The 16,695-nt window shown below is 38.2% G+C and overlaps 1 protein-coding gene across 3 annotated transcripts in view; it reads left to right on the forward strand.

Annotated features, from left to right (window-relative positions):
* GRAMD2B (GRAM domain containing 2B) overlaps nt 1-16,695 on the forward strand; it is a 114,462-nt gene that overhangs the window by 38,678 nt on the left and 59,089 nt on the right. Inside the window, exon 1 of one of the 3 annotated variants that reach the window (XM_037801156.1) lies at nt 8,336-8,810. The exons of the other annotated variants lie outside the window; for them this stretch is intronic. Within the exon in view, the coding sequence (XP_037657084.1) occupies nt 8,728-8,810 (83 nt within the window). The 5' untranslated portion in view covers nt 8,336-8,727. Of the gene's footprint in view, nt 1-8,335; nt 8,811-16,695 lie in introns of those variants that run through there. 3 annotated transcript variants of the gene reach the window in all.

Raw genomic sequence — 16,695 nt, forward strand, 5'->3', positions numbered from 1 at the left:
GCCAGATCAGCAGGACTAATATGGACATTCCAAAGCCAGCTAGTATATATGGTCACCCCAGCTATCATAAGCCTCCACTCCAAAAGAGTTCATACTGATTAACTCTTAACTGCAATGGCTCCTTTACTAGGTAAGCTACAGCTTTTATGATGACAAAGACATCTAAGAAGAGAAAGAAAAAAACAAAACGAAACCAGAAAGACATGTGATGATGGCTGAGATCTGGCAGGTTAAACCTGATCTAAGGATGCAGCCCTAACTTCTGACATAATGACATCAGCCTGAATAGGGTTGAGGACTTCGAGGCAGGACAGAGGTCACATCTTATATATCTTTAGTAACTCCCTCTAGCATATGACACAATATTCCACACACCGTAGGTTGTCAATAAATACTGAACTAATGGGAGGATAACATCCTTAGTTTACTAAAATACTCTTCTGGTCAATAATAATGTAATGGTGATAATCAAGAATTTATATGAATTGAGAGCTTACAACTATGCTAGGTCCTCACATACATTATCTCCAAATTAAATTCCCCCAAATGACTCTATAAAAGACACTACTGTTAATCCCATTTTTCCCCCCACAGATGAGGATATCGAGGATAAGAGAAGGAAAGTCACTTGCCAAAAGTAGTAAGATGCATATTAGGATTCTCAGATCAGTCTGACTTTTAACCGTTTCGTTATTGTACCTCCCAGTCAGGGCTCTTCTTGCAATGTCTTGGACATCAAAGGGCAGAAAAACAAGTACTGGAAGAGCACCTGAGTAGTACAACAGAAAAGCCAGGAATCAAGACTAATCCCAACAGTCTTCATCTCTTGCTTCTTTGTAGTGCCTCCTACAAATTTATACAGTATTTTCTCAGGACTTGGGATTCTATAGGGCCAAACATATCCAGTGTCTGAATCTTCCTCTGATATGTATCTCAATAAAGAGCTCATTATAGATTTTTGATAGAGAAGAAAGATGAATTTTTAATTTGGTTTCTTTGATTTACTACAAATAAAAATAAAAATTAAATTCTGATTTTAATTAGTCTGTGATCTTAATACACTAGGAAAACCTTCTGTTTTCATCTGGCTTGCTTTTAAAAGTAGAAACTAATGCAAAGAAGTAAAAAGCCTTATAGGAAAGGAATAAATGCACTTTTCTTCTTAGCTGAATAGATTTAAATAATTACTCTCTCCTCATGAATAGTATTTAAAATGCCATCTTCCAATTGGTATACGTGACATTTTTGTGTAAAAGGGTTTTTGTCTGTTCTCATTCCTATAGTTAGTCTATTTAAAGGGACAAAAAAGTGATATTGCTGTAACCAGGAGGTCTAGAGTCCTTTCCTTGGGGCCAGCAGTTCTGTTACTTGCAATGCTGTATTCCATTAATAGATACACATTCCAGCACAAAGCACAGAGCTTGGATTACAGCCCAGTTCTCCGGACTTCCAGCCTAGGGCCTTTTCCACAAGTTGTGTGGATAAGTGTGTGTTGGTGGCGGGGGTGGGATGGCTTGTGTGTGAACCAAAACAGAACATGAAGCATCAGATGGCCAGCCCCTTCTCCTTCCCACTGTTCAGCGCCACACTGTTCCCTGGTACCAAGTGCTTGATTATGAAATATGAATGGAATACATTTTCACTAAGGTTCTGTGTGTGCGTTTTATAAATATGTGCTTATTGATCTGTTTTTCTCACTGGACTGAAACTCTCTTATAGCAAGCATGGTGCTTATTTATTTTTATATCTCCATCACCTAGAATATGGCTTGACCCATAAAAGCCATCAAAAAAGTGTTTGTTGGAAGAAAAGAAGAAAGGAAGGAAGAAAGAAAGGAAGGAAAGAAGAAAGGGAGGGAGGGAGGTTGGAGGGAAGGAGGGAGAGCTGGAGGAGGGGGGAGAGAGAAAGCAAAAAAGGGAGGGAATGAAGGAGAAAGGAGGGAGAGGGAGGAAGGGAAGATGGAAGGAAGGAAGAAAGGGAGGGAGGAAAGACTACACAATTTGCCTCAAATGAAAGGTCTATTTATAAGATTCAAACAAAAAGTAAAAGTAAAGTGAATCTTTAACTACTTGAGAGAAACAGAAAAACTTTATTTGCCTGAGGAGAATTCTCATTCCCTTGTCCTTTGTTCCTTCTTTGCTAACTTGTAGATAAGATTAGAAGATGAATAATGCTACAAAGAGAAAAGACTGGAAGCAAAGAAAATAAAATGCTCATATAGGAATTGTCACAAAAGAAAAATAAAATGATAGTATGTAAAAAGACATGAAAAGAAAAGTCAGAGAAAGCAATAAAAAGTATAAAATATAGAGGATATAAAGAAACATGTAACAATAATTAAATATTAACTGCTTCAAAGCAATGTGTTGATTGAAATGCACAGACTGCATTGTCAAAACATTTCACAAGGTGGGGGAAGAGTGAGGAGAAAGGAAAGGGAAAGGCCAGTCCTCACATTAATGATATAATCAGTAGTTCCCAAAACAAGGAGAAGAAAATGCTGTATGAATCTTTCTCTAAGAAAATATGGAGATTCCATGACTCAGTTGTTGCATATTATAAACAGTAGCTCTTAGACTTGCTCAGGAGCTAGAGCATCTGGAAGTCCTGGGACTTTTCTGATCTGTTTTAGGCACTTGCACTAGCAGACAAGTGATAAGTAGCATGAGCCAAAAGTTTCTTTTTCAAAGTTGGGGGTGGGTGTTACGTCATATTTTTTTTTCAATTACATATTTTTTCCTGCAAAGTGGGAGGAAAAAAAAACAACAAAACCCAAAGCCAGTATTCTTCAACATCAGAACATCTCAGTTCTGCTAGACTTCCACAGGAGCATTATTGAGAACCACTAGTTAGAAACAACCACCCAGCAGTTCATTCATTCATTCATTCAAGAAAAAGTTATTGAGCATCTAACATGAACCAGGCACTGTAGATACAGTGGTGAACCTGATGAAAAAGGTCCTTGTTTTTGAGAAGATTCCATTCTTGCGGAAAAGGACAGATAACAAACTGAATAGAGAAGATAATATTTCTATAAGACCACCTCCTACCAACCTTCTACTCCTTCCTTATACTTACACTCCTTTCTTATATGCAGTGGTCATCTTGCCATTTCTAGCATATGCCAAACTCAGTGATGCCTCAGGGCCTTCACACAGGCTCTTTCTTCAGCGGCAAGCTTCTCCAGACCTTCACATGTCTTCCTCCTCCTCATTCAAGTCTCAGCTGAGATGTCACCTTCTCAGAGAGGCTTCCCTGATTATCCTGTATAAAACAGACTTCCCTTACTCTCTATCCCTTTCTATTTTATTTTCTTTATAGCTCTTATCTATTGAAACTGTATTACATGCTTACTTTTTAAATTTTTGATCTCCCCAGTAGAATGTAAGAGCCATGACAGCATGGGTTTTACTTGTTTTGTTCACTTCTATATCTCTTGAATTTAGAACTGTACTTTTAGAAATGCCCATTTACTTTCATGGCCAGAGACCAAGTATCTATAGTCAGAGAGCCTAATCTATCATCGGCAGTATGGTAGCTCGTCATCAAAGATGATCCACAGTGACTTACACCTCCTGGTTTTATACCTTGTGTAGTCCTTTGAATCTGGGCTGGCTGTGTGCTCACCTTTGACAGCCCGAAAACAGCAAAAGTGAAGCTGCATGACTTCCAAGGCTGTCTTATAGGAAGCCTTGCAGATTCCACTTTGGTATTATGGAACATACGCTTCGGAGGAAGCTGCCACCAGGTAATATGTACGACTATCCTGAGGCTGCCATGCAGTAAGGAAGCCTAAGCTAGCCATGTAGAGGGCTACACTACACAGAGACAAGTGAAAGGCTCAGCTAGCTTCCAGCTGTTTCAGCCATCTCAGCTGGAGCTCCAGACACGGACGTGAAAAAGCTACCTTGAGCATCCAGCTCAGTTAAGCCTTCAGAGGACACTGAAGTTCTGGCCACCATCTGACTGCAACTGTTGAGAAACCCCAAGTGAAAACCACCCAGCTTAGTCCAGTCAACCCACAGAACCATGAGAGATAATAATAAATTATTGTCTTAAGCCACCAAATTTTGTGGTGGTTTGTTACACCACAATAGATAGCTACAAAATATATCCACCAAAGGGCAGCTCTAGATTAAAACATTTCTTTCCCGCAAACATTACACGTGCCTGAGGGTCTTTGCCCACCTCCCTCCCTCCCCACACACACAAATCATGTGTCTCTGCCATTAACACACTTTGATTTGCACTGTTCACTCTCCTGCAATCCTATGAGCACCTCCACTGAAAGTCAGCAAAGCTGGGTCTCAACCTCATGGGATCACTGTAATTTTGGCCAAGTCACTAAACTCTGAAGCTCAGGCTCTTCTCTGAAAAATTATGGAGGGGATTTGATTTTTAAATGTTGTTTAGTGTGTGGCAGGCAACCTCACCCCCTCCCCAAATGGAAATTTACACAGAACACAAATATATGAAACAAATACAAGTGGAAGGGTTCTAACCCAAAGGAGAGATGGCGTAGTGGAGTCCTATTACAAGGTAGCAAAGGTGTCGGACAATTTGGGTTCAAATGACAGCTCCTCCCCTTTGCTAGTCCAAAGAACCCTGGCTCCCTCAGAACCTGGTATGAAAAACCGCTGCACTGGGTGATCTCTGAGGCTCTTCCACTTCACGTGTTGTGATATATAACCATAAAAACAATAGATAACTATTTTTAAGCTTTGGGGTAGATTCTAACTTGTTTATATAGCATCAGTTACTTCAATTTCTTAAGAGTATTGATCTGGGAGAGTCCTTCATTGCCTCTGCTTTGTCACTGAACCAGACTTATGCAAGTGTTTCCCAGCTGCCATCTGACCCTTAGACGAGTAAACTCTTACCATCTGACCTATTCCTGGCAACAAAGGTGGTGAACTTTGTTCTTGCTTCATCCCTAGGAAGAGCAATAGAGTATCGCTGGTTTCCCAATCTGCAGCATAACCTGGCTTGGGAAATGCTGGTATAAAACCATTCTATTTTTTTCTTTTTAATCTTATTTCCAAAGCCCTCCAGAGTACAAGATTCCATAGCCTACTATAGCTTCCCATTCCCATGTTTCATGGCTGCATTCATTAGGAAACTTCCCTTTATATTTGACATAAATCATTCAGTAAAGCTGCCCTTCACGTAATGCTTCTCAACTTTCATTCTTAGAGCTTAAAAAAAAGTCTTATAATGAAGTTCTTCAGTGTCACTGGTTGGCCCTCTGATGAACTCTCTCAATCTTTTCCTATTTTCTCCCTTGGATGTTGACCTTAAATTGAAAACAGGAATAGCCTGATGAGTACTCCTGAAATTCTTTGACTTAAGGCATTGGTATATTAAATATCATACCTAGTTAAATTATTAGAATTTCCAGGTTTCATCTTGATAAGGGAATCAACATCTTTTAAAACATGCGTCATCACACAGTGTGTGTAAAATTACAGGCATATGACATAAGGACCAAACTCCACTTTGTCTAGTTTATGGATGGATGTGTAGAAAAGTAGGGGAAGCAAACAAACAGACAAAGGTACCTAGTGTTCTTTTTTACTTCAATTGCTCTTTTTCACTCTAATTATTATTCTTGTTATTTTTGTGTGTGTGCTAATGAAGGTGTCAGGGATTGATTTAGGTGATGAATGTACAACTATGTAATGGTACTGTAAACAATCGAAAGTACAATTTGTTTTGTATGACTGCGTGGTATGTGAATATATCTCAATAAAATGATGATTAAAAAAAAAAAAAAAAGGCAATTCAGAAATATGTACTAAAGGGGAAAAACAGATATCAAATATTCATTCATTTAAATTTTGTTGAGTGAGATCTATCACTAATCATTTTACATCTATCCTTTTCTCATTTACTTACTAATTTATTAGAGAAGTTTTGAGTTTACAGAACAATCATGCATAATATAGAGGATTCCTACATACCACCCTATTATTAACACCTTGCATTGGTGAGGAATATTTGTTACAACTGATAAAAGCACATTTCTGTAATTGTACTATTAACTAGAGTCCATGGTTTCACTTAGGGTTCACTGTTCATATATCCTTTTTAAACTTAAATTTTTGGCCCATGCCATCTCTGTAGTAACCTTGGAGGTCCTTCCTTTTGCTGGTCCTATGTGGGCATCAGAGTGCACAGATGATGATACCCGCAATCACTGATCACTAGCAGTGACATGACTGATGGGGTTCCTGGTCAAGAGGCCCCTCTCCCTCAGTACTATATAGAGTGACTCCTCACAGAAGTGCTGTTGGAAGAAAAAGTCTTCAAAGATAAAGGATAATTATTCTTCTTTGAGGAGCACACTTGTCCTAAAACCACCTTCTTTAAGTTACATCTTTGTTTTAACTTTCTGAGGTCTTGCAAATAAATTCATATCTATGATAAAAAAAAAAAAAAAAAAAAAAAAAAAAATTACAGGCATATGAAAGCACTTTATGTATACTTATAGTGGCTAATAAATACACACCCTGTCATGCACATAATATAAATTAGGTATCTAATGGACGATACGTTGAAACCAAATCTCAATTCAAATCTCCAAACTCATTATTTTAACTGTACCCCTCAGCCTATGGACGGTGTATCTAATCAATATTAAAAAAGGATCAACATTGGATCAATAATCTAAACAGTTTGTAAAGAAGCCCCCACCTCCTTAAAGATGATAGTTTAGGCATTTTCTACCAGAGCTGTTTCAATAACTGGAAAAAGCATAGGCTAGAACTCTTCTTCGATATAGAAACAAGAAATTATGTTCCCAGAGGCTTGATGAAAAAAAAAAGTAATGTGTCTCTTACTGGTGTAAAATCAAAGAGCCCCCTAAAATATATTTCAGTCATACTCTTAATTTCTCCATTTTGTCACACTACAACAAACTTTCACCCATAGTTTGTCTGCTGCTGCCTTTTAAATGCTGTATCCTATTTTATTATGTGACAATCCCAAGCATAAACAACTCAGGATGCTGTCTGACAATGTCTTTTATACATAATTACGTGCCAGTAGACAAAATAATGTATTTTAACTGTTCCTTTCTAATCCTCCCCACTCTAGGAAAGGGCTGTCTGCTAGCCACACACCACCACCCCCTGCCCCTTTCCCTCTCTTTCCCAGTCCCCAGATCTCCCCTGCTCTTTCTTGCCTAAAGTTACACCATTGTACTTCCCCATCCCATACACTTAAGAAGCAGTTTTGGGTTATCTGAATGATCTTTTAATTAAGCCCATGTTGGGGTAACTCTAAACACTTGCCCTTCCTCATGTATCAAAAGATAACTGACTAGGATAACTCTCATGAAATTTGAGTAAACTTTTTCCTTTTATTTATCTTTTAAGTATCATGAGAATCAATTTTGGGGGATAGAGCAAACAAGCGACAAGAAGATGCTTTAGTTCTCTCGGTTTAATAATCTAAGCTAGTAAATAGAGAAAGAGAAACTTTGGAATAGATTTGCATTTCCAAAATTATTGGAGATGTATAAACACACATATAATAACACATACATATACATACATACATGCAAATGATGGTTATATATTTGTATTTATTCTTAATTCTAAAATACAATTTAAAAGATAAGCAGAGGACTTGCAGCCAGAGAGTAAAGAATTAGTAAAAATTTCCCAGGCATGTCATGCTTCACTGTTGCCACTTGTAATTGTTTTAAAGTTAGGCTTCAATAGTAAGGTTTTATATTAGTTATTCTTATTCTGCCTACTTTATAGCAAATTAGAAAATCACTGATATATGTGCTGTTTGGCATAACAAGTGAATGTATAGAATAATGCCTGGAATATGATAGCTCTCAAAAATTTGTTGAATGAATGAATGAATGAATGAATGAATGCTTCAAATGGAAACAAAAATCAAAAGCCAATGGAGCCTCCCTCGCTAAATTCTTACCGAACCACATGTCAAAACTTCAACAAAAGGCAAGAAGAAGAGGCTTTCGTTTTATTGGTTGGGTGCCTAGTAAATAAATTGCTAATGGTTTTGATGATCACTTCTCCAGACAGAACTAGGAAGGGTTAACCAGGCAACCACTGAAGGCAACTACCACTGATTACCTTTGTTATTTCCACATAAAAAATTGAGCAGACCCGCTGTTTAAGCAAGGAGGAGGCAGTCCTCAATGAGGGAATATCCTGTTGAATAATCTAGGCTGGGGCATAGGCCAGCCCACAGACTGCATCTGTGTGAGAGATCAACCTCACTCAGTCACTCAGTCGTATCCATTTCCTGTGTCAAGGGCCGGCTGCCCACTTTTTAAATCCCCTTATTACTGTCAGGGTAGAAAAAAAAGTCCAACTTGCCAGAATGCTGAATATATTGTGCCTTGTTAGGCAAATGTTTTCACCTGCTGGGCCAATTAGCTTCCTCTCCCAGAAAGACTAGTTAAACAGGTTTCCTTTTTCTCTTCCTGTGCCTCCTGGGTTGGGGAGAGAGGCTGTCACTTCGCTTCGACCCTCCCCTTCCCTCCCTCTCGGCTCTTCCACACTCGGTCCGACCAATAGCGCCGGTTCCAACGTGTCCAGGTTGGCGGCCCAAAGAGCTGGCCCAGGCCTGGAGGCGCCGAGGGGCGGAGGGCGCGGCGCGGTTCGCTCGGCCTGCCCGGGGAGGGTAGGAGCGGGAGGAGGAGACTGGAGACGCGCGGAGGTCTGAAGGTGCCCTCCAGACGCGGCCCTGATGACTGAACTACAGCAAGATGTTGAAGACACAAAGCCTGGAAAAGTTCTCGGGAAGAGAGAGAACAAAGTTGGCGCAGCCCAGTAAGTATTCTCAGCTGGGACCTATCCAAGGCGGTAGAAAGCGCGCTTCCCAAAGTTCCGCTGCCAGGGGACGAGTGTGGTATGGAAACGGTTTCTGGAGCTTTTACATTGACAGCCCTGTGGCTTGAACCCTGTCCGTGGCGACTGATCTCTTTTTTTTGCTCCAGTTCCGTACTAGAGAAAGGGGACAGCAGCATTTCAGGAATGCGTTGCAACTTGCAGTCCAATGGGGATGTGAATTATTTAAGCCAAAAGCATGGCTGGTGTTTTATAATTCCCGAGGGACGTCTGGGAAAACTGTTCAAGTCTCTGAGCCATATCAAGAAACGGAGGGCTACCATTTATTTCATCTGTCCTACTTCTTAATGACGTGTGCGGAGATTCAGTTGTGTTGTTCATGTTACCTGGTAATTGGCTCCACAGTGATGTGTACGTTGTCATTTGATTCAGAGGTTCTGGATGTCTTTTTTGGCCCCCAACCCCTTCACTCTTTCTCCTTAAGAGAGAGTATGAGAAGTGGAAACATGAAATATGCTTGTCTTTTCCCTAGGAGACCGCATGCCTTTGGTTATATGGTTAACACAAACTTCTTACACGCTTTTTGAGAGAGAGTGGGAGAGGGTGTTAGGGGTGCAGGGGGGAATGAGGAACATATAGATAAAATAAAACACTTCATATATTGGGTTGTGGCTATTCCCTTAAAAGATTTATATGCATAGTAGAGGAATTTGCACATTATTTGACTTAATGAACCTTGTGGTGAAAGAAATTGAAAACTCAAAATATTTTGATCACAAGGATTAACTTCCTGTAATGAAACCTATTTCTCTTCCCCTGTACTACTTTGAGGTTTTATTTTTTAATCCAAAGTATTATTTCCCAAACTTTCTTGTTTTTAAAAGGAAAATAATCTTTCGGTATTTGCTTATTTACAGTATCAATTATAATCTCCTATCACTATATTAAGTTCCAGATAAATATCTAAATAAATTCAATTTTATTTTTATGGTACCAAGTTGTTGGGGATACCTAAAATACATTATCGAAACTAGTATGAAAAGACAAATTAAATAGTGAAAGATTCAATCTTTGTTCATTATTTTGGCATTTACTCATTTTTTTAAATCCACAGTCAGGGTCCACACAAAGGATTGTGATTATAAAAGGTCTGCATAGCTGTTGAAGTTTTGGAAGGAGGAGAGTTTATTAGCTGCTTTGATTTTTTTTTTAATACTTTTTTTTTAATCTTCATTTTATTGAGATATATTCACATACCACGCAGTCATACAAAACAAATCGTACATTCGATTGTTCACAGTACCATTACATAGTTGTACATTCATCACCTAAATCAATCCCTGACACCTTCATTAGCACACACACAAAAATAACAAGAATAATAATTAAAGTGAAAAAGAGCAATTGAAGTAAAAAAGAACACTGGGTACCTTTGTCTGTTTGTTTGTTTGTTTGTTTCCTTCCCCTATTTTTCTACTCATCCATCCATAAACTAGACAAAGGGGAGTGTGGTCCTTATGGCTTTCCCAATCCCATTGTCACCCCTCATAAGCTACATTTTTATACAATTGTTTTCGAGATTCATGGGTTCTGGGTTGTAGTTTGATAGTTTCAGGTATCTACCACCAGCTACCCCAATTCATTAGAACCTAAAAAGGGTTGTCTAAATTGTGTGTAAGAGTGCCCACCAGATGACCTCTCGGCTCCGTTTGGAATCTCTCTGCCACTGAAGCTTATTTCATTTCCTTTCACATCCCCCTTTTGGTCAAGAAGATGTTCTCCGTCCCACAATGCCAGGTCTACATTCCTCCCCGGGAGTCATATTCCACGTTGCCAGGGAGATTCACTCCCCTGGGTGTCTGATCCCACGTAGGGGGGAGGGCAGTGATTTCACCTTTCAAGTTGGCTTAGCTAGAGAAAGAGGGCCACATCTGAGCAACAAAGAGGCATTCGGGAGGAGGCTCTTAGGCACAATTATAGGGAGGCCTAGCCTCTCCTTTGCAGCAATAGTCTTCCCAAGGGTAAATCCTGTGGTAGAGGGCTCAACCCATCAAACCACCAGTCCCCTATGTCTGTGGTCATGTTAAGCTGCTTTGATTTGATGTTTCAAAGGCTTCCATCATATTCTCTTCCAGTATCTCAGCTTTACTTGGCTACTCTTTGCTTCTCCAGCATTCTCAACTTAGCTTTATTCTTTATTTATTCTTTATTCATGATAGATACAAAGCAATTGAGAAAAACTTGTGATAGGTATAACTTGCATACATTGTTTTGTGTTTTCACACCCCAAAATAAAATCCTAACTATAATGATAATTTAAGTCCAAAAAAGATAACTATCATATAATATCTGATATTTGTTTTGTACTTCATCCTTTCATATACTTTATTTCTCTGGAGAATCACAAGTAGGCAATGTGGATGGACTTATCACCATTTTGTCGATGTTGGATGTAACAATAATAAATGTGACATTTTGTAGATGTTGGAGTATTGAATGGTGAAGGCAAGACTAAGCCCCAGGACTTGAAACTCCTAGCCTAGGATTCCTCCCAAGGCAGTGTTTAGTTCCAGTTACATAAAGCTGAATGATTCAAGCCTACCCGGCAGCTACTGAGTTTTTGAAATCTTCACAATCCCACTCATCTGAATCCTTGGTTAAGGACGTCATTTTGATTGATTGAAAAACTCTACTGTAGTGTTTAGACTGAATTTTTTAACTCGAAATTTGTTTGCTGATGGGAAAATTAGTGTGTAGAAAATAAGCCTAACCCCAGTGAAGCTCAAGGTCCCCTACACAGCCCACCATTTGTACCAACCAGTTTCACAAATCCATTTCAGTTCAAGAAATATTGGAAAGCCTACTCTTTGTTCAATAGTGGTGGGGAAGACAAGGGTAAATGGGACTTGGTGTCTGCCTTTCTGGACCATCCAGAGCAGAGTTGGGGCAGGGGGAGGAAGTATTGGCAGGGAGTGCACATATATATATTATTTTATTTCAAGGGACACATGGCCAATGCCACATTAAACACTCAGACAAGGTACTATAAAGAGTTTTGCCTATAACTGAGTCTCCACTACAATTAGGATGTTTACCTATTTGGCAGTCTTTGGTAAACGCTTGCTTTTTTTGGGGGGGAGGATTGGGGTCTTGTTTTTTCCTACCAAGTGGTAATTTCCAGAACTTACTCAGATCACTTCTGAATAAATCTGAGATTTTAGACACTCTCTTCTGAGCTCTTAAACTCTTGCTTTATTATCAAAATAAGAGTAATTTTAGGAGGAAGGAAGGTAAATTATCACAATGATATACTGATGTGATAATTCCATACTTGAAATCAATTTTAGGTTGCCAAATTTTTGTGCTTAGAAACCCAGCTTAACTTTTCTGTTCTGAACTTCATAACAGATAATTATCGCTAAGCTCAAAGTCTTGTTGAAGTCCAGGTTTCTTAATGGGCATTTTCTTTTACGTGTTAGCATGGCAGTTTCCTCCCCATTTCCTTTATACCTGTAACACAGCCACATAGGCTTTCTCACCGGAAACCCTCTGGGTAATTATAGCTGGCAATTACTGAGAATGCTTGCTATGTGACAGTGTGCTCAATACTTTACTGCATTTTTACACTGAAAGAAGTAGGAACTGTTGTTATCTCCATTTTACAGATAAGAACATTGAAGTTCTGTCAAGTTAAGCAACTAGGCAGGGTCACACAGTTAATATGACAAGCCCAGGGCTCCTAACTCTAGAGCCTGAACTTGTTGATACTACTGCACTGTATTTTATTTATCCCTTCTCCCCTGTTCCAGAATCAGTGATGGCCCTCCATGGCCTACTTTTAAAAACAGGCTCCTTGGGGAGTTAATGCTTAAATTGTACGGTTTCTATCTGGGTTCATTGTAAAGTTTTGGTAATGGATGGTGGTGATGGTAGCGCATTGTGAATGTTAATTAACAACACTGAATTATGTATTTGAATGTGGTTAAAAGGGGAAATTTTGGGTTATATGTATGTTATTGGAATAAAAATTTAAAACAAAACATAGGATTGTACAACACAAACAGTGAACCCTATTGTAAATGATGGACTACTGTTAATAGTACAATTATAAAAATGTTCTTTCATAAATTGTAACAAATATACCACACTAATGCAAGGTGTTAACAGTAGGGTGGTATATGAGGACCCTGAATTTTATGCATGATTTTTCTGCATAACCTACAACTTACCTAATAAAACAAAACACAGTTTCCTTTGCCAAGATTTTTTTTTTTAATCTTCATTTTATTGAGATATATTCACATACCACGCAGTCATACAAAACAAATCGTACTTTCGATTGTTTACAGTACCATTACATAGTTGTACATTCATCACCTAAATCAATCCCTGACACCTTCATTAGCACACACACAAAAATAACAAGAATAATAATTAGAGTGAAAAAGAGCAATTGAAGTAAAAAAGAACACTGGGTACCTTTGTCTGTTTGTTTCCTTCCCCTATTTTTCTACTCATCCATTCATAAACTAGACAAAGTGGAGTGTGGTCCTTATGGCTTTCCCAATCCCACTGTCACCCCTCATAAGCTACATTTTTATACAACTGTCTTCGAGATTCATGGGTTCTGGGTTGTAGTTTGATAGTTTCAGGTATCCACCACCAGCTACCCCAATTCTTTAGAACCTAAAAAGGGTTGTCTAAAGTGTGCATAAGAGTGCCCACCAGAGTGACCTCTCGGCTCCTTTTGGAATCTCTCTGCCACTGAAGCTTATTTCATTTTCTTTCACATCCCCCTTTTGGTCAAGAAGATGTTCTCCGTCCCACGATGCCAGGTCTACATTCCTCCCCGGGAGTCATATTCCACGTTGCCAGGGAGATTCACTCCCCTGGGTGTCTGATCCCACGTAGGGGGGAGCCTTTGCCAAGATTTTAAGATCCTAAATGATCTGACCACACATAGACCATTTCAACCTCATTTCCTAATACTAGTCAACATGAACATCATTGATAGCCTATCATGCTAGCAGTCCTATACTTAGGAGGTAATATGTAAAAGAAATAAGGAACAGGTATGCCAAACATATTAAGGAGTGGTAGTTGGTGTCTCCCCTTCATCTTCTCTTCTCCTCACCTCTATTTTTTGCTTAATCAGTTTCCTCTATTCCTCTAGAAATCAACTCAAGTTTTCCGTTATTTAAAGCTTTCTCTTTTCACTCCAGGCCACATTCATCTCTTCCTTATCAGCTCTCTCCTTGTATGTTTGGTCACCCTCATAGAACCTGCTGCTACTATTACTACTATTAATTAACAACTAACATTTATCAAATGTTTAGTATGTACAAAGTATTTTTATAAGTTCTTAACGTATATTAACTCGCACACTAACCCAGTGTACATTAATTATATTTCCTCTAAATAGATTGTAAAGTCTGATCACATTTTTTGTTATTGAATTTCCTAGAGGGGCAAGCAAATAATCACTTCAATAACAATCTGTTGGTGAACTGTGGAGACGAAGACCCCGGTGGCTCTAATTAAGTGATATCATATGCTCATAGCTGACATTCAGCTTGACTATCTTAGGGGAAATTCTACTCTTCATATTTCTTAATCAAATTTTCCATCATGAGGAGTTAGAAATTATAGGTTCATTTGCTTGCCCAAGAACTGTGTCTTATTTATTCATCTTTATGCTAGAAGAGGAGGTTGCTGATCACCAAAGTGATATTTTCTCTTGAAATCCTATTTTTCCACTTTCATTCCTTTTTCATTCTGAATTTTATGTTTGCAACACATAGACAATTCTAACAAAGCCCATCTCTTTTTGACGCATATTTTTATGAGACACATTTATATTTCTAAGTCTCTTGTGGACCTAATATAATAATGGCCTGGTTACTTTTAATGAATTTCAACAAGTAACTAAAACTAATGCTAATTATTTCTGAGCTAACATGCTCTTGATTATGCTTCAAGTGATGAATTACAGTATAGCATTGCCATAAAGTTTTGTACAATTTGAATTTTTAACATTTGAACTTTAATAACTGGGGCCTTAAGAATGAAAGAAATCCATTCAACTCCGTATTTATGGAGAACAAGAGGGTAGATGTGGACAACATAAGTATTTACCTTAAAAGCTCTCTGATAATCTCAAGAATTAGTAATGATTTTAGGGACATATTTTGACTTTAAATAATGAATGCAAGTAGAAATAAATTGCCTGCAGGGAAAGCATTTATCAACCAAGCTGTACTGCCTGTGTGCATAGCATGTTGGGGATCTTGACAGAGTAAAGGTTAGGAGTTGGGAATTTATCTTGGATTGAAAGTAAGAAGAGAAAAAGCAAATAATTATTGAGTATAGTTCAATTTGTTAATGCTTACTTAACTTCAAACTTTGAAAGTTCCCATTTAGCAAGAGAATCCCTATTTTTTATATTATCTATGTATCTGTACATCCATACTTTTGTACATTTGTATTGTGTGTATTTTTAATTTCCAGGGCCTCAAATTTGACAGACCTTGTTCACATTTTAATATAAACTTCAATGTAGTAAGAAAAAATTACATGTAACATAATAGAAAATTTAAAAATTATGTTGAAATAAAATAATCAATGGAGAAGTTTAAAAAGATGGAGAAAAATAAACAACATGTTCTGGTTTGAAATGTTTTGAAAAGAAATATAGTGAACCAAATCAACCTTATGACCAGAGGATAATATCATAGAAAATTACTGATTTATCAGGGTGGTACATAGAGTGTTAAGAACACAGGCTCTAGTAAACTAGGATTTAAATTTTGGCTCCCTATCTCCTAGTGTGGTATGACCCTGGCAAGTTAATTATGACCCTAAGCCTCAGTTGCACCAACTGTAAAGAGATGAAGTCAGCTGTTTCATGTGGGCTTGTTTTGAATTTAAATGAGAAACCTAAGAAACGCACTTAGCCTAGTGCCTGGTGTATTGTCAGCCGTCCACAAACTGTAGCCATGTTAGTTCTCAGTGCCAAGGGTCAGGGTCATGCTGTGGCGTGGGGGTTGGAGGGAATAACAAAAAATGTTAGACTAAATAGAATTCAACCCACTTAAATATTAATAATTTGGTATTATCACATCTGTTGTACAATACTTCTGTTCACCATCCGTTGATTTCTCAATCCTGTCTCCTGGCGCTGAACTTTCTCTTGACTTTTCATCTTTAAACTGCTGAGCTTTTTCAGTTGCTAAATTCCGACAGAATTGTTCTTCAACACCTTTCTAATTCTTTCAATGCTCAGTGTTGGCACTTCAGACATTTTCAAATGAAATAAAGCACTGTTCCTGGAGAGAAAGTCCTGTTCATTCACATGAATGATTGCTTCTTTCTCCTTTAGGAGAATGGTGTTATCATCCAAATCTAAGTTTCATTATTTGCCCTTAGAAGAGAAGCAGAACCAACTTAAAGTGTGTTCCCTAAGGTAGACTAATTAACGTACTCTCATTGGTCTCTCAGTGTGTGCCAGAAGTCCCCACATTTCATAATGGGGTGTGATGCCCCATGATGCAGATTTTTTTAACAGCTTTATTGAGGTATATTTTACTTATAAAATATATTCATTTCAAGTGTACAATTCAATGATTTTAGTAACTACCAAGTTACTAAATCACCATCAGTGTTAGAACATTTTTAGCCCCCAATGAGATCCCTCATGCCCATTTTGATACTTAATCCTCATTCCCACCCCCAGTCAATCAGTGATCCGCTTTCTATCTGTCTAAATTTACCTTTTCAAAACTTTTAAACTTCATTCTAGTAACATATCTACAAATCTAACTTTCCCATTTTAACCACTTTCAAAAGTACAATTCAGTGGTATTATTTA

The sequence above is a fragment of the Choloepus didactylus genome, chromosome 13 (assembly GCF_015220235.1).
Source record: "Choloepus didactylus isolate mChoDid1 chromosome 13, mChoDid1.pri, whole genome shotgun sequence".
Lineage (NCBI taxonomy): Eukaryota > Metazoa > Chordata > Mammalia > Pilosa > Megalonychidae > Choloepus > Choloepus didactylus.